This window comes from Leuciscus leuciscus (assembly GCF_965113295.1).
Source record: "Leuciscus leuciscus genome assembly, chromosome: 22".
Taxonomy (NCBI): domain Eukaryota; kingdom Metazoa; phylum Chordata; class Actinopteri; order Cypriniformes; family Leuciscidae; genus Leuciscus; species Leuciscus leuciscus.
The window spans coordinates 28756579-28776340 of record NC_138746.1 but is presented as its reverse complement, the minus strand read 5'-3'; the positions used below and the strand labels follow the sequence as shown (position 1 = coordinate 28776340).

The 19762-nt window shown below is 38.3% G+C and overlaps 1 protein-coding gene and 1 long non-coding RNA gene across 3 annotated transcripts in view; one reads left to right on the top strand and one right to left on the bottom strand.

Annotated features, from left to right (window-relative positions):
• Window positions 1-19762, bottom strand: part of LOC309486929 (CUB and sushi domain-containing protein 1) — a 727180-nt gene that overhangs the window by 89787 nt on the left and 617631 nt on the right. For both annotated transcript variants that reach the window (XM_082154400.1, XM_082154401.1), the window contains exons 36-37: window positions 17378-17474; window positions 7546-7650 (exon numbers count right to left, since the gene is read on the bottom strand). In XM_082154400.1, coding sequence (XP_082010526.1) covers window positions 7546-7650; window positions 17378-17474 — 202 coding nt within the window. The remainder of the gene's footprint in view (window positions 1-7545; window positions 7651-17377; window positions 17475-19762) is intronic.
• The window catches only part of LOC309487064, a 419730-nt gene that overhangs the window by 352169 nt on the left and 47799 nt on the right, over window positions 1-19762 (top strand). The window lies entirely within an intron of this gene.

Sequence of the window (19762 nt, the reverse complement as noted above, 5' to 3'; positions counted from 1 at the left end):
ATTTTTTACAAAACATATATATATGTAATAAAACACTATATAATATTATATATATATATATATATATATATATATATATATATATATATATATATATATATATACACATACACACAGTATATATACTGTATATAAACTTCACAATAAACATTAAGGTCTTTCAAAGTTGTACTTATTTATTGTAAGTAAACTAAATTAAACATTGATTAACAAAATGTTTTTAGATTTCTTTTAAAGTGAAAATTCTACTTTCATATTATAGCTAATTTATCTTATGTTTATGATGAGATCAAAATGTAAAAAGACAAAAAAGTAAACAATTATTTAATTATATTTTATGATTAATAATTATTCTTTTTGTATGAATGTATTTGAGAAAAAAAACATTTTTGATTAATATTAAGGTTAATAGTTGATTAATATTCAATATTAATATTATATTAAACCAAACCATATATACAATTTGAGAAAAGCTGTAATAAGTTAGAATACTTTTTTAGTTGGCCAAAAGTATCCAATAATAATAATAATAATCGGCTTTTATTATTAATTGTTTATTCAGACTATTAGTCATTACATCCCTCAATAAAAATTGCAAATGTCACCATTAAAGGTGTGCCTTTATTAAACTGAGAGGTTTCAGTGGTCGCTAAAAATTTGTTTACTCCCAGATCATTATTTTTAAGTAATTTCATTTTCAGTTGGTTTCAGTGGTTGAGTTGTAATTACCAGTTCGACCCATTCAGGTTGATTTACAGACTGGTTTTTCACATGATATTCACGGAAATTATCGGATACTATATCCTTGACAGAGTCATCAGCCAATCATAGTTCAATTGAAGCTTTAATTTCTTCTCCTGTGACTTTCACCTGTATTGTGCTACCCAACATGTACATTCATGCTTCCAAAGCTCAGTGAGAATGTGATGACCTTAAGCAAAAAAAAAAGATGATTTTACATCTGCTGGTGTCGCTGTTGGATAGTGTTATTTAAAATGACTCATTTACACATTGTTTAATGCATATTTCTGTTGCTTTATCTCTGTACAGTTATTTTCTCATCCGTTTTTGGAGGAAATGCTTGACAGCTTGCTCCACAGAAATAAAACATGTCCCTGATTAATCCACTGGAACACATTCAGTAAAAGAAGAAATGGCACAAGGAGGGAAAGAGTGATAAAGAGAGTAAGAAAAAGAAAAAAAGAGAGAAGCTAATCTGAGCTCACCCCAGGGTCAAAATGCCCCATCTCATAGAACTTCACATTGCACTTATCTGTTTACTAACCAGAGAGATGCAGATAAGGTATTAACTTTATTTACTGAGGCTGCTTACACTGTAAACGCAGTTACAGTTGTTAATGCTGTTTTTGATGGAGTTTAATTAGTTAGGCTTTACAAAGTCAACATACTGTTATTTAAGCTTTTTTGAGAATAAAATGTCCTCCAAAGGTCCTTGCACACTGAGTCCGAAATTTTCATATGCGTTTTCGTATTCGTCATTCGGTGGCTGTGAATTGTCAAAACACCTCTCAAAATGCTTGCTAGGGATGCGAAAAACGCAGGAAATCGAACCCAATACATATTTTTTTATGATGGACGAAATTTTCAGAGGCAGTGTGTAAACGTGATTGACACGTATTTATTTTTAAAGTGCGAAAAGTCCGGACGAGAATTGTGTGGGACCTTAACTCCTAGCACTTTCATATTATCAAATGTTCTATCTACTATCTATTTTGTGACTAGTCACATATAACTTTTCTGCAGCCAGTGCGCCCTAAACTGCCCTTTCACAGACGAGAGAAAGAAACATGGATAAATTGGGCTGTCCCACTGGGAACACTGCCCTTAGAAATGGACAAATGGGACATGCAGAAAGTGAATTGGTATGGTGGTTTATGAGGCTTGGTTTGAGCACACTAAAGGTCACAGTCTGAAAGGCTTGAGCACACACACACACACACACACATACGTGGCTTTGTCTCTAAAATTCAATACAACAGCAAATTTGCTCATGTGACATTGCTAAAATATTTTCCATAAATTAAAACATTTGTAATAGCTATATAACTTATATAACTTTATGGGCTATATTAACTATATGGCTTATGTAAAAACTGTTACAATAACTTTGGTTAGTGTATTGATAGAGTTTAGAAAATGGAATGAGATGTTGCATGCATGTGGGACACAGATTAAAAAAAATTTTTGGCAATTAAAAGTAGGTAATAAAAAACGCCTTGGTTACTAATGTAACCCTCATTCTCTGAAGGAGGGAACGGGAGACGTAACGTCGACGTGACGGCGTAATTGGGATCACTTCAGCGAGCCCTATAAACTTCGAGTGTAAACAGAACGAGCAAATGAACATTGGCGTGCGTGAATTCGCAGCGCGGGTATAAACAGGAAGCAGGCACAAGCACACATTGTTTTTCGCTGAGGAGCAGAGATCGTGATGGCCGTACAGCGATGGTCAGCAATGGTGGAGACGGGACGTTACATCTCCCGCTCCCTCCTTCAGGGAACGAGGGTTACATTAGTAACCGAGACGTTCCCTATCAGTCACTCACGTTCAACGTAACGTCGATGTGACAACGTATTTGGGATCCCTATGGAAAAGGCCACGGTTGCTGCCACATCCAGCACCCCACGCAAGACCCTCAAATCCCCAACTGGCTGGGGCAGAAGGCCTATGTAGAGGGAGTTCAAACTGCTGTTCCGTTATACCCCACACAGAGGAACTCTTGGATAACACTGGGAAAGCATGCCTCTTCGGGGAGAGGGACGCTGCGGAAGCCACATCCTGCCCGAAGGGAGATACCATGTGGAGAATACACATATGGACTGGCCGGTTAGGGGCAGTGCAACATATGGAATGTCACTGGGGTGGCTTCAGCCTGAGAAGGGGGAGGCTACACCAGACAGTGACGGCAGAGCGGACTCTTCCAAGGGAACGACACGGGCTCACCGCAGGGAGCTGGTCGTGGAAGAATACGCATATGGGATCGCCGCAGGGATCACCACATATGTAACCCAACCTAGCACAAGTTACACAAGCATACGAGCACTAGGCCTGGCGTTGGACGCTCTGCAACGTCCGACTGCCGAAGGGGTACGGAGGAACTCTACAGGGTTCGCCTGAGTGGGGAACTCGACTGGAGCAAAAAAGCGCACATATCAGCTCCATGTGGAGAGGAGTGGCGTAGCAAGCCGACACTAGAGCGGGAACTTCGGTGTTACCGGCTGGTTGAAGCGAGCACACAGGAAGAAACTGGCTTAACACGTAGGCTATAAAGGCCAATGCAACCAGGAGTAATGTCTTACAGGACAGAATTTTTAACTCGGCTGATTGCAAAGGCTCAAAGGGTGGTCTCTGAAGTGCCGAAAGGACCAGAGACAGATCCCAAGAGGGTATAGAGAGTGAGCGAGGCACATTTAGTCTTCTTGCCCCCCTCAGGAACCTGACGATCAGGTCATGCTTTCCCAGCGACTTACCTTCAACTGCATAGTGATGTGTGGCGATAGCGGCAAAAAACACTTTAAGGGTGGAGGGAGAAAGCCTTCACTCCAACCCATCTTGCAGGACGAGCAAGACCTGCTCCTCATCCTCCCTGACCGTCCGAGCCGAGGCGCCTCTCGGTCAGGGAGTAAAACAGCTAGCAGTGCGACGTGTCAGGGGGGGCAAACAGATCTACCTGTGCGGTCGCGAAGCGCCTCCAAATCAGCTGGACCACCTGGGGGTGGAGTCGCCATTCTCTCGCCTGACCGATGGAACGTGCGGTTTCTTTCGTTGCACATAACTATAGAACCAATTCTAAATACGCATGTGAACGCCATCAGCGTTTCTCACAGGTTCGCGTTTAAAGTCTGTGTAGAGAGAATGGTGTCGTCTTAGCAGCCCCTAATTTAATAACAAATGATCGTTGCGACGGAAGCAAATCAATCAAAAATAACTTTAGCTTGAAAATAACTTTATTAAAGAACCGCTATAAAGCCAAAACAATCTCTGTTACCTTAAATTATACGCTTGTCTCTGTAAAGCTGCTTTGAAACAATCTACATTGTTAAAAGCGCTATATAAATGAAGATGACTTGACTTGACTTTCGACACCTGGAGGGCGAGGTCAGTTGCCGCACGGAGTTTCCGGAGGAGCTTTGGGTCAGAACCATCCTCGTCCATGCATGTCCATGAGCACCTGGGCCTGGTGGACCTGCAAGAGCGCCATGGCATGCAGGGCAGAAGTAGCCTGTCCACAGGCTCTGTAAGCTTTCGCCGTGAGACCGGACAAAACGTACACGCCTTGGATGGGAGGCGTGGATTTCCCCGCCAAGAGGAAGCGGACGCTGGACACAGCTGCATCGCAACGGCACGCTCCACTGATGGGAGATCCACATACCCCTTAGCTGTTCTGCCATCGAGGGTGGTGAGGAGGGAGGAGCCACTAGGACGGCTTCTGGCACTATACGGTGGCGTCCACGACCTAATGAGCTCCTCATGCACCTCCGGGAAGAAAGACACCAGGGCGGTGCGCTGAGAACCAGCACAGCTGCCCCAAGAAACCAATCATCCAACCAAGGAGGTTCGGGACGTGGTGGAGGGTTCCACTAAAGCCCGAACTTCTCGGTGGCCCGAGAAAGCATAGATGCCCATTCTGGATCGGACTCGGGCAACGCTACAATCCCCGAAGGGAGTAATGCAGCCAAATCCTAATCTCCAGGGGACTGAAGCTCCCCCTCCGATGCTGCGATCGACATCTGATCGTCAGGAGGAGCCCCAAAAGACACAACTGGTCGTTCATGAGAAGGACCAGCATGCTCTTTTGGAAGCTCCAGTGGCAGCCGCGTTTGTGATGCGTGAGGGGCCCACGGAGATTGCCTCGGCGGGGAAGCCCTCATGGTAATCCTCAGATCACCCTGGCTAAGCGCCAAAGTAGGTCTATTCTGAGGTCCAGAATAGACACTAGATCGGGGCTTAGGCTGCACCTCCCTTGAGGTAAGCAAGTCTTGATCTTAATGCAGCCATAGTCATATTCCCGCAATGAGAACATGAACTATTCACAAAAGTGCCTCAGTGTGCTGAATGCCCAAACACAAGAGGCAACTATTGTGGCCGTCTGCTGGCGCCAGGGAACGACCGCTCCCAGAAACGCACAAGCGGAATGACATCCTGAAAAGGACGCAGGGTCACGCTTGTGTTGCTCTTTTAGTTGAAAATAAAAAAGAGAAAATAAAATCTCTTCCCATAATGAGGCACCCAGGGGTAGCCGCGGCTATAATGAGTATAAACTCAAGGAACGCCCACCGACACACACACAGTGTAGAAGCTGTAAAAATAGCAGTTGATCGCGCCGTCACACCAACGCTGGACAGAGTTAGAATTTCCAACCTTGCAGAGTCTCTTCTAGCAGCACTATGAAGTAACAACCTCTCGGCTCCGAAGTGGAAGACAATGTGTGCGTGCGCCCGATTCCTGTTTATACCCGCACACGTGAACGTGAGCGACTGTTAGGGAACAGCAATTTAATACAACTAAATAAATAGTTGTATACTATCAATTTATTTAGTTGTATACTAAATAAATAGTTGTATACAAATAGTTGTATTAAATTAATTGTATTAAATTTAACAAATCATCTCAAAATAATATACATTTCGTATAGTTTCAATTGTTGGAGAAAGTCAATAAGATCAAGACCACAGGCGGGACAGGCCAAAACTACCCATTCGAACTGCCTACCTTTAATACTATATATGATAATCTTATATTAGATCATAATTTACTGTATATACATGCACACTTATTCTCACTACAAAAACATGGGATTTGTACTTATAATGTTTTAGAAAAGGTAACAAGACACCAAAGTGTACATTATAAATGTACGGTAGCTACAGTACATAAACTAAAACTGTGGTTACTGTATTAATCGACACGTCAATAATGGCTTAGAAAAGTGAATACAATTATGTAAATAATATACATGCATTTTCGAGTGTCCAAATACTAGAAATAAAATAAAAAAACACTAGATACATAAACTTATAACTTTAACAGTTATATTTTAGTCCTGAATCTTAAGTTGTAAATGTAATTATTCACAGCTGTCCATACAAAACTGATAACCGTCATCTGCTAAATTCATTTAATATTTTAGCATATTATCTGAGAACAGCAAAGGGTCTAAGCTGTCGCCTTATTGATTGTTAAACACCCAGTCCTGCTGTTAAGTTAATAAGAAAATTATCAATTTCTTTGAAAGGAAAACTTTAATGATGTCAAAACATTCAGTATTTGCATATGGCACTTGCTTTGATATTTTATCTATTGCAATGGTTTTCAAGCCTGGTCGTGGGGATCCACTGCCAGTGTTTTTGTAGTATCATGAATATACTATTATTTTACTATTATACTATTATTTCATTATGAGTTTTTTTATTTTATTTTTTTTATTAGATTTTATTTGAATATTTTTTATTTCATTTTCATTATTTCATTTGAATTTTTAGTTAAAGTTTTAGTAATTTTGTCATGTATTTGTGTCATTATATATATATATATATATATATTTTTTTTTTTTTTTTTTTTTTTTTATTAGTTACTTCAGTACTTCAACTTAAACAATGAAAAATGTTGCCTTGGCAACATACTGAAAAAAAGTTTTTGTTACATATTTTATTTAACGTTAAAGTTTAGTAAATTTCAAGAATTGAAAATTGTGTTAGTTTAAGTTTTACTTTATTATAACAACCCTGCCGACATCACTTTGTGCACATTTTGTATGTCTCTCTTATATGACACATTGGCTGTGTTCTAAATCGCCCCCTACACCCTTAATTAGCGCACTATTTGAGGGGACAGCCATTTATAGTGGTGTCCGAAACCATAGTGGACGTTATTGAGTGCACTCATTCAATCCCACACTGTAAAAATATTTTTTACAAATTTATATAAAACATATAATTGGAGTACATTCTACGATAAAATGCTATTTCAGTATTTCTACTTTAAAATCTCACGTTTAATTCAATATGTGACTTGAAGTAAAAATTGTTTCAAAGCAAACACTACACCTATTTTACTACACCTAAGGTTGAAAACTACTTATCTATTGCAATGAAATTTAAGTGTGCTGTTGTCCAGATAAATTGTGAGGCCACTGTAGATGACATCAGTAAAAATAAATAAATACAAATATACGACTGAAAATATACGACTGTTTATTTTATTTTTTTGATGTTTTGTGAACCATGTAAGGTTCAATTGGATCCCCATCGTTTTCCAATTTTCTTCGACTGGTATCGGCAAACACAAACGCCGCAGCCGAGCAAATAATGAGAGCTAGGGTTCACAGTCTTCTGCCTTTACCTGACAGCAGAGCGCAAAGAGAAGAAAGAAATATGGCTCGGTGTGTGTGCATGTGTGTGTTCGTGTCCCTGCCATGTGTGTGTTTGCCAGTGAAATATAGTGGCGAGTCTTGCTCTGGACTGTTACCAAGGGCAGAGGGTTCAGGATAATGAAAGCACCATAGTGACATGTTCTATACTTACTTTTGTACTCAAGGTGAAATCCTGCGGCGACGACACTGATATCTGTATGGAAGTGCAGGTAAAGCTGGTTGGAGGTGCTGTTTAACAAGGCTGGAGCCGTTGTACCTGGAAGATAACACCAGAAAGAGGCCTGAGCAGGAAAAGAGCTAGAGTTATCACACACGGACATTGTGTTCTCATTCCAGCGATCTCTCCCTCTCTCTCACACACACACACACACACACACACACACACACACACACACACACACACACACACACACACACACACACACACACACACACACACAAACTAGCTAAATGATGAGAGTGTGCACAGAAACAAAAGGGCAAAGGGAGGTAAGCAGCTGTTAATCACGGCAGGCGCATCGCTCTCGTGAAAAGACTCGACCATTTTGGACATCAGCCAAATGAAACTGAGTAGGCAAAAAGGAAATGTTTGACAGGCGCTAGTCATTGAAGTGTGTCGCTATCCTTCCGAGCTCTCATGGGGGAACTTTCATCACAGCTCAGACGAAAGAGTCACTTATCATCCGACTAAAAAGCAAAACAGCTACTCCCACTCTGGATTCAAAGCAGAGGATTTTCTTTCTGCTTATGCATATATGGACAGAGCTAATATAGAGTGTGGCATCTTTAATACGTGGAGAAAATGTCATGAATAGTACATAACATCCTTAAAGTCAACATGAAACAGTGCCACAGTGCAATTTTAATAATCTGATATATTTCTGAGTGAAATGGGAGAGAAAATCTGTTGGCTGGGACTTGATTTTATCCTTTAGGAATTGGTTGGATTGTAAAAAAAAAAAAAAAAAAAAAAGAAAAGAAAAGGGAGTTACTGTATGTACCAGAGTCAGGTAATTAAAGAGGTGGATCAAGCCAGTACAGAAGTGCATCAATGAATTGTTCACATTAAGACCAGAAATCTGACATTTTTATATCTTTAATATTTAACATAAGGACTATTTTCTATAATTTCATATTTTAGACAGTTACTTTTTTGACACTTGAACTTTTAGTAAATGTTTTTTTGCACCATAGTAGCATTAGTTCATTTTGTTCTACCCTTTCCCTTAAACACAAAATTCAACAGGCTGTTTTTGCAACTGTCTCATTAGGGAATTCCTGCCAAGTCGCAGAATACTGAACAGGCACTGATAAGTAATGTGGGCGGACATGTGTTAAAGAAATGTTCTGGGTTCAATACAAGTTGTGCTCCACTGACAAGTGGCCTGATATCAATTACCACATAAATAATTCAGTCACCCCTCAGTTTGTAAAAACAAAGCAACATCACATATACAGTAATACCTGTACAGTTGCACCAGGGTAAATGTTAAAGGTACAATATGTAAGAATTTTGCATTAAAATATCCCAAAATCTCAAGGCCAGTGTTATATATTTTGTTAAGTTGATTACTTACAATATCCCAAATGTTTCCAACTATTTTTAAATCGTGAGAAAATTGCGATTTTAACCAAGGAAACGGGGCGTTAGAGCAGGGGGGAGCTGGGAGTCGCCAGTCAATTGCGTCATATCCGCGTCACCCTCGGTTTCCGCTCGTACTGCGTGGAGTCCTGGACAAATGCGGAAGTTGTAGGTCTAGTTGTAGCGTCTATCAAGCTACAAACTTTAGCTTGTTTCTTGCAGTTGTTATGGTACACAATTATTCTTTACCGATTGCAGCTGGTTCTGTCGACAAAGCATGCTTAATTTTATATTTTCCAAATGTAGCATTCGGTAATAGTTATGTTTATGTAAGGAAAGTATTATTGCTTTAGATTTGTGTTTAGTTTATTGACATTGTTTATCACGTCTGGTGTTTATGGCCATGTAAATAAACATAGCATGTGTTATACATAAAGATTAATCAGTATTTTGGCAAATGATGTGGGCATGTTCGAATGTACTTTTACAACAATTGTTTAGAACATGTAAAACTGCGCAGCGTTATCACAACAATGAATTCAACAAATACAGTAACATCTATGAAGTATTAAACCTTACTTTTCTTGCGGTTAATTCATTTTAATGAAATAAAAGTGTGATGAGGTTTAAGAGTCAGGAAGGAAGGAGACGCGTCGTCGTGACTGGGACTCGTACTTTATTAAAATAAAGCAAAACAAACAAAAGCCGCGCACAACGCGCATTCACCGTGGCAACCGCGACGGCTCAAAACAGTTCAAAAATGAGAGCTCGGATCCACCGGTTTTCTTCCTCTGCGTCCAATTTTCTCTCCAGTCTCTCTCTCGTTCCAGCGCGGCTTATAAGCGGTCTCTCCACGCCGATCACTGCAATAAGACACAGGTGCATTTGCACTTGACCTACTTGCTCGTCTCTTTTCTCTCCCATCACAGACCGCGCTGAACCACGCCCCCCTCGCCACAAAAAGCATGTCATTAAACGCAACATTTATAAAAATAGAACTTAGCCTCATCCATGAACATGATTTTTCGATTCCCGTCTGACTGATTTACATCCACGGTGGAGTTTAAAACGACAGTTCCCATCATTCCACGCTCCTTCACATCGTCATCAAGCTACGCCGTTGTTGTTGTTTGGAATGTAGCGCCCTCTAGCGGCAAAAATTCTTGCATATTGTACCTTTAATACACAGTTTGGAAAGTATCCAAATACATAAACCTAAAGTTGGCATGAATGTCAATCCATCCATCCATCCATCCATCCATCCATCCATCCATCCATCCATCCATCCATCCATCCATCCATCCATCCATCCATCCATCCATCACTCTATCCAACTGTCTATCCATCCATCCATCTATCACTCTATCCAACTGTCAATTCATCCATCCATATCATCCATCCATCCATCCATCCAGCCGTCCATCCATCATATTGTTCATCCTATGTGGTCCATGACAACATTTGTTAATAACTAAGTATTGTACAATAAACATGTATTATATTGTGTTGGGTGCCTAATTAAAGTCCCTGAGAAAGTCCTGAAGAAAACATAAGTATAGTTTCTTAGTTATTCTTAGTTTCTACATTTCTATAATTATTGTACAGAAGACTTTCTAGACACTGGAATTCCTTTGCAATGAGTTAGTCTTGCTAGTAGGACTTTACAATAAGGTCCAATGCATTAAATGACATTAACTAACAATGAGCAATACATTTGTTGCACTATTAAATGATCTTTGTTCATGTTACTTAATAAAAATATAAATGTTCATATAAACATTGTTAGCTCACATTAGCTCAGGTCTATTACATACTATTAACAGTTACAACTTTTGATTTTAAAGACCCCCTGTGGTGAAAATCAAGTTTTTAATGATGTTTATCTATGTGGTGTTTTTAATATGATTTAAGGCAAACAATGTGCAAATTCTCAAGTCAACACTATTGCTGAATATTTTGTACTTAAAACTGCAGTGAAAAAATCCTTGTAACCAATCACATCAACGTGTGGGCAGGCTTTAGCATATCATTACTATGCTGCGAAGCAGGGGAGTCTCAAGAGAAGCCCCGTTATCCCGGCTATTTTTCTGTTGATATAAAAAATCGGGTACATTGAGCAATATAGCGAGTGAATTATGTATATGATATATATTACGATGTTATGATGAACTATATGCCATTCTCCACTGATGTTCTAAGCTGCTCAAAGCGTTCTAAGGATGCTGATTTTTATAAGGCAGCCGTCTGACTCTGAGGTGGCGAATGGGAATGTGGTTTATGTAACATTAGCAACACATTATTAGCTGTTTGATTACATAATTAAGCAAAAGGCTAATCATATAAATTACCGTTATGTGTCCGATGTGGAAAGTGATACATGAAACGCATTACCATTCTGATACATCGACTTGTTGGCGACCCTGTATGAGTGAATGGAGGTGGGGCTCATTCACATATTCATGGATCTGTGTATACTAAATGAAGCAAGGGTGTAGAGTTACATTCAAGCTATTTTAAGGCATAAAAAAAATGTGTTAAATGAATTCAACTCAGAGATGAGTTTTAAGGGATACAATTATTGACTACAGGGGGACTTTAATATCAGTATTAGTAATTGTTGAGATTTGGAAGCATTAGTTTTTAATTGTTAGTTCATTTGAACTAATATAACTAATGTTAACAATTGGAACCTTATTGTAAAGTGTTTCATCTCACTTGTGGTAACATTACAGGCTGCATGATTAATTCAAAGCATTTGAAGAATGTTATTTAAGAATGTAAAAAGATGGAAAACTGTATCTCACAACAAGATGGTAATAAATGAAGTAAAGCTCTAGCAAAAAAAAATAAAAAAAATAAAAAAAAATAAAAGAAACTCTGCAATGCATCACATCAGAATCCACCATCTCCCTGTGGGAATGAATGTACAATTCAAATACCGTGTAAAAGTAAATAAGGCTGGAGTAAACAAGATTGTAAAAAGAATCAACAAATACAGCTTAGAGTGTTCAGTGCATTATAGTACGCCGCCGCACAGCAACTCGGGATGAATGCTTAAATACACCCACATAGCCATGGCATGCTCTTAGAGAACTGTTTAGTTTGAGAAGAAAGATTTCTTTAAAACTCACATCTATAGCATTTATTCATACATGGATTGTTTATATATTTACACAAACGCCCAAAATGGTGTCTTGCATTTGCCAGGAAATGGTTCCATGGCATGTTTTGCATTTAAAACATCCTGTCCATCTGACTGCTAATATTCCAGTCGATCCAAGTCCAAGTACATAAGACTGATGACCAAAGCCTGAAAAATGCTCCCTTGCGCTTGAATGATTTGACTAATCATTTTTTGATGAAGTTTGACAGCTGCGTAGAGCTCATCCAGTGTCCAGCTATTCAGCAGTCTATCATCTCTATTAGGGCCAAGGCAATCTGAGAAGATCTTAAAAGCCTCAGACGAGACTCAGACGAGCTTAAATGGACTTTGCCAGACAGAATATGTTACTCTTAAAGTACTGCATCACATTGGTTGCCAAAGAGGACAAGGAGAGATGCCTCCTCACAGATTAGGGGGATTTGAGAAGAATGATTCTTTGTGAAATACATGCCCATGATTCCCTCTAAGATGAGCACTGATGTTGCTCCTGCACAAATGGACAAAAAAAAGTTGCACATTCATCAGACTCAAAAATGTGTGGGGTAAAAGATGATTGGGCAGCGTTTGAACTGAAGTCCAACCACGTCTATTGATTTTTGGCACGGAACTGAAGCTTTGAGAGATATTGTGCGGAAATGTGAAGCACTGATTAATTTGTGACATGAGCAAATCCTTAAACACTACAGAGGCTACATGTTCATAACGACAAAATATCAGAAAAAAGATATGTACAGAAATGTGGCCTCTAGTTATACAATAATATTTATATAAAAAGGTAACACATAACATGTACTTACGATAAAAACAACAACACAAGTAAATTATGCATAAATACATGCATAACTAACCCTAAACCAAACACTAATCCTAAACCTATAGTAAGTATGGTAATGTTGTTAATTAGTATTACTCAGTATTTAATAATTACACTGTAAAAAGGAGACCTTAAAGTAGTGTAGCCAAAAATATGATTAAATATAAAAATCATATTACATATGTTACTTATTACATATTAATAAGTAATTATTACAGTTTCAATTATTACTTATTACAGTTTCATCAAGTGGTTAAAATGTATTCCTTTTTAAGCTTTTCTGTAGCTCAAACAGTAGAGTGTTGGCGCTTGCAACGCCAAGGTCATGGGTTCGATTCCCAGGGAAAACAAGAACTGATAAGAATGTTAATGTGTACCTTGAAATGCAATATAAGTCGTCTGCCAAATGCATAAATGTAAATGTATATAGTTTCATTGTAAGTTTCTGTGAGGTATTAAAAAATTGTGTTACTGATTGTAGTGCTATTACTTACTAATTTGGTAATCAGAGTTTCATTTTAGTAAATAGCAGTTGTAGCAAATTAGCTCTATGAAATATTAATAATCAAAAATAACTGGTTATAATTTATTATGAATATTTGGATCAGTTAATATAATTAACTTACTGTCGTAAATTTATATTTCAATCAATTAACCTGTTTGTCCCGTGAACACTCAGGATTAATTGTTTATTAACTCTAAGAAATGTACATTTCCGGGGCATGGAAAATGTCTTTCTTAATTTCCAGTACTATTAAGAGCAGTAGCAAAAATGAGCCAATGAGAAGATTTCCCCTTTGGAGGGAAATTTTTACGACCCATTGTCCCTTTGAACATGCAATTTGATTGGATGTTTAACACAAGAATCTTTAAGATGCTTATAATACTAATGCGTCAAAGTTAGCAGAATGTAATGTAAATTAACAAAACGGGGATGAAGATTGGAGTTTATAGATACCAAAAATGCCACACATTTGATTTGGTTAACCATATTATCCAAAGTCTGAAATATTAACCCAACAGAGTTTACAAGAATACAAAAGACAACCACATTAAAGGAAAATCATGAGATCGGAAAATGAGATACATGTTTACACATTCTCAAATGGTTAAATATAGAATATATAGAATTAACAGGGTTTATTTCTCCTTCTCAGTGAGAATTAAGTAAGAGTCGCAGCTTTCTGGACATTCTTTTGGATCGTAAAATCCTCTTATCAGTCTCTGTGTGTCCTGTAACAAGACACTGCGTTCTGCCAGTGTGTTAGCTTAATTTGGGATGTTAGTTTTCGGGGGAAGTTTCACAGGCATTTGTTGGGAGAGTGAGTTTGCTGGATTATTCATTAAATAAATGAATAATTTGTGTGTGTCTGATTGGTCCAGGCGCTACACAGTTACTTCTGACCTGTAATGCTGCCTGAATCATAAACATACACTGTCCGCTCGTTGGCCAGAGGAGAACTGGTCCCCGACTGAGCCTGGGTTCTCCCAAGGTTGTTTTTCTGTCACTGATGGAGTTTTAGTTCCTTGCCACTGTTGCCTTGGCTTTTGGCTTGCTTAGTTGGGGATATTTAATATTCAACAATATTATTGATCTATAGATTATTGATTGCGTCAGGTGGACGACGACGCAATTTTCTTCTAGAAACAAACTTTTTTGTATTATGTTAATGTTATCACTGTGAAGCTGCTCTGATGCAATCTGTATTGTAAAAAGTGCTATATAAATAAAGGTGACTTGACTTGACTTGACTACAATGTTAATATTGCATTCCTCTGTTGTCCTTTTGCAAATATTCATTGATGTTGGAACAATATTCAAAAGTGTTACCCATAATTTTCATAAATTAAAAAAGCCTCCTTTGGAGAAATAGTGATTATAGTCTGATCTCAGCCATGTTTCATCTTCAGAATCCTGACGTGCAGTTAGAATTATGTAAATAATGACAGCAATATCTTTTAAAGACACACACAAAAACATTGTGTGCAAAAAATTGTGTGCAGTTGTAATTAAATTGGTATTTGTTGAGCCGCAATTAATCCCACATGATGAAATGTGTGGGGAGACAGAAACACAAAACATATCTGACAGTTTAATTAAGGGTATTATCCTAATGGATTTGTGACTAGAGGAAGAATGAAACGACCGATTGTGATGGGCGAGTGTGCGAGGGATATAAAAGGCGATCACGCAGGCGACAGGAGAGCGAAGAGTGCATTTTAATGGGCAGCCAAACACCATGCCTAATGACGCTGACTCCTGATTCCCTGCCATGTCTTACCAATGCTCACAAATGACTCCAGGCTTGTATAATTTGGACCATTGAGATCTAAATGAGGGGAAATTACCGTTTTATCATCAAATTCAATCATAGACTGGCATCAGGTGTCTCAGGAGATGGGGTGAAGATGGTTTAGCATTTAAAGTGCTTCTTAGCTTTTGAGAATATGGCTTGGGGAAGGTGAGGAGTGCTAGACAGTGTGAAGTGCCAGTGAACACATGCCTTAGAGCAGCTGGAGCTCCCTGGCTGGGTGACCTTTCACCAGCATGCTAGTGTGGCGCAGAGGCGAAGTTCATTATAGCCGTGTTGAAAGTATAGCTAGAGGCCTGGCCACAATTCTGTCTACTGGGAGAGACCCAAAAAAGGTTAAGCCTCCTCTCTCAAAGGAAGATATTGCCCCCTCTTCCTAATCCTGCTGTGAGACCTTTTTGTAAAAAATGTTTTCCTTTTTATTTTGTAATGTTATTTTTTGTACCTTTTTTTCTAAATAGCTTCATCAAATCAATATTTATTAGATTTTTTTGCTCTGTTTAATCCTCATTAAATACTTTGTATATTTTACAATTTATTATTGTTTGCTTGGGTAGTTGGTGCATAATGTGCCTTTTTAGATTTTTGAGCTCTTTTTAATCAATATAGTATTTTTAGGTTTATGATATAACATTTATAATAATGTATAAGGGAATGTATATATCTTAGGACATGTAACTGGTCACTATTTTTTGTATTTTTTTTATCATTTTAAATGCGGTTCTTTTTTTACATTTTTACATTTCGTCACTGTGAGACGGAAACATTTTTTTTTATAATTTTTTTTTTTTATAAATCATTACTATTGGTCACGCTTTTATGTCTGCCTGTGGGTTTTGAAATTATTTAACCAATGAAAAGTATTAAAAAGAGCTTCTTACTAAACCACGTAATTCATTGGATCCTCAAACTGTTGGAAAACCTTATAACTCCAACACCACCTCTATTGTGAATGAAGTACAGAATGTCTCTGCTTGTTTGCAATGCAAAAGTTAATAAAGAGCTGGTTCTTTGAATAAGTACAGCACTTTCTTTACTCAAGAAACATGATATATATATAAATGCTAATGTTGTATGTATTTGAGGAGCAGAGAAGAGTGTCTAAGTCCAGAATTTGTTGTTGAGTCATAGCCAACACTGTCTTAAAAAGCCTTTGCATAGCACTTATGTACAGGAAAAAAACAGAAAAAAAAAAAAAACAGAAAAAAAAAACAGAAAAAAAAAAACAGTTTACACAGTTACAGTAAACTTTATAACATGTAAGTTAATGAAAACGTAATGTGATGCACTTACTAGCTCAGATGCGGCCGTTCTAATGACGGACAAAACACATAGGACAGAAATTCTCAAAAAAATTGCTTGTCAAAAACCTCATAGCTCCATTTGAGCTTGATTTTGGTAAAATGTTAACAATATAAAGACACATGCAAGTGTCTGACCATTTAAAGCCACAATATCAACTTTGACAATGTCTTAAAAGTAGCATTTTTGGAGATACAAGTTTTCCACCCGCCAGCGACGATATGCAGTCTCTCAGAAGCATTAAATAAATATGAGATCATAAAATGCTAGCTTTCTAGAAGTGTTTCATATCCACTATGAATAACTAGAACAACAACAAAAAAAGGATAAACACTTTTCAGTAGAGTGAGAAAAAGCTAAACTCTACATAGTAAAACACAAGCTGTAATTATGGCATTTAAAAACTTTAAAACATTCAATCTTTCAGTTTTAAACATTTCAGATGAAGTGGGATAGAATAAATGTGGGTGGTGGTTTGCCAACTGGAACTCAAAAGGGTGTAATAATTGATACTGTTAATCAACCAAATGTAAAATGAGGACATTCATCTGTTATGTAAGGGATGGCACATAGACAGCGTTCCAGGACTGGAGCTAATTTCAGCCCTTCCAAGAATCCAGGGGCATAAAACCAGTGGCGGGGTTTGGCTCTCAATTTTATTGCAATATGAAAGCGTAATGAGCTATAAAGAACTACATGATATGCAAATGAGCTGTAGGAGGGGACTTCTGTAAATCAGATGTTGTATCACTCCAACAGACTATTATTGAAATTAGCAGTTAAAAGGGGATTAATAAAGACAATACAAACCTGAAAAGCTCCCGAGCTTTGGAGCTGTCATATCGCCACCATCATAGATTTCTAACGAGTCCCAGTTATGCTCGGTAGCAAAGCTCATGACTTGGATCTGCCAAGAAAATGGAGACACACATCATGAAATGACAAATTTATGTACAATGAAACAATTCATTAACAAAATGTCATATGCTATACTTTTGCAGCATTGCTTATAATCCTAAGCAATCTCTCTGAACCTAAACAGGTGGTTTCTGCTAATACCTTTAAGACATCAATATGTAAATGGTTTCATAGCTGGATATGGTAATATGTTAATGTACTCATGGTGTTAATACCATGACGATTTCTGAAAGATCCAAATCCCTTTCAAGGGAACTCGCGCTGCGTGGAGAATTGACGCTGTGGGAACGCCTCTGTGTGATTGCGTCCTGAAACACGTGTGAAATCAGTCCAATGGCCTGATGGGACATCATAGGCGGGTGACGTCATCACCAGGAAGTGCACCCAGACCAAACAATGTCAGCTTCTATGCCTTCAGCAAGCGCTCTGTGTTAAATTGTCTCTGTCTATTCATTGTTTATTTGTCACAAGCATATGTATATGTATGTATATATATATATATATATATATATATATATATATATATATATATATATATATATATATATATATATATATCAAGACAGGAGTATAATGGCGAGCAAACAGCATTTTGAAACGTGTGTTCCTCCCTGCCCTCGCTACATCACGGGTGGGGAAACACGCAATATATGTGTTGTTTGTTTGAGAGTGGAGCACGCACATCAGGTCTCGTGTGGGCTGACAATGTTCACTCATAAAATTTCCTGACGTGTTTTAACAGTTTTACTGTTACTTTTGTCCCAGTAGCTTTCCGTTCACACTATGGGCCCTATCTTGCACCCAGCGCAAGTGACTTTGTACACCGACGCATGTATCATTCCTATTTTGCACCCGCGCAAAGCGGACTTTTCCCTCCACAGAAGCACGTCGGTTAACTAAGAAATACACTTGCGCTCCCGGGGGCGGTTCAGCGCAAAGAGGAGGCGTGTTCCGGCGCAAACGTTCCTTCATGCTATTTTGCAGGTTTAGAAAACAATTGCGCCACTAACCAGGAAAAAATAGTTTAAAGTCAGTGGCGCGTTGCGCATGTTATTCATAGGCTATTTTAAGGGCGCATGCTTGGCCATAATCAATGTAGCGTGTGCACAACGCGCACTTTGATTCTCTCATCTACACAGAAGCAGCAGTTTTCATTTTTGCAAATCATACATTATTACGATAGATAGATAGATAGATAGATAGATAGATAGATAGATAGATAGATAGATAGATAGATAGATAGATAGATAGATAGATAGATAGATAGATAGATAGATAGATAGATAGATAGATAGATAGATAGATAGATAGATAAACAATTTATTATAAAAGCATACATCTAAGCTTACACATTTACCCAAATTAACCGAAGTTAATTTGGGTGGGTTTCTCCATTTCAATGTAACTTCTCTCTTTTACGGCCGTGACGAGAGCGTTGCTCTCCTTGGCTGTGAACCGCTGCTGCCTGGCAAATCCGCCGTTACAATAGCAATCCGCTATGGAAAAAGCGCATCTGCTCTTAAAGGGAATGTGAGATGACGCTCTGATTGGTTTATTTCACGTTACGCCCAAACCACACCTATGAATAATGAAGCTACTTCAGACCAACCCATTTTAGATTTGCGCCTGGCGCAAGAGTCATTTATCCCGCCGGGAAAATAGCAACAGCGCCGAGACCCGCCCACAAAGTTACTTGCGCTTTGCGCTTTGACACTTGCGTTTCAGATCGTTAAAATAGGGCCCTATATTTAATCCTGTCATTAGGGGGCATTCTAGCCGGTTAGTTAAATACATAAAAGGAGAAGAGAAGAAGCATGAGGTAGGAAGGACGTTTTAACCATATGGAGAAGCTTTCTCACCGATGCTATCTTGTGTTTGTGCCCTGTTTTGAGAAACTTGTGGTTCCATAACTGTTGTACTATTGTTAGTATTTTGTTTGTATGTATGATGTTTGATAAGGTTTATGTTCCAATGTTATTGGTAAATATATATTAATGGGCAGGACTAAGCACATTTTGTTTGATTGATGCAGAGGGTCCGTGTAAGCATGAGGAAACAGTTCAACTATAAATAGACGAAAAAGGGATTAACTGTCTTCATTCTGCCAACAACACTCTTTCCATCTATTGTTCATTTCATGAGCTACAATTAATCAACGATACCAACAGCCGTTTGGAGACTCGTTTGCAGGCTGATGTGGCTTCATCATTTGCCCAAATTTGCCCAGTGGCCTCTGTCCATCATGGCCTCCTAATCATCCCCATATATATATATATA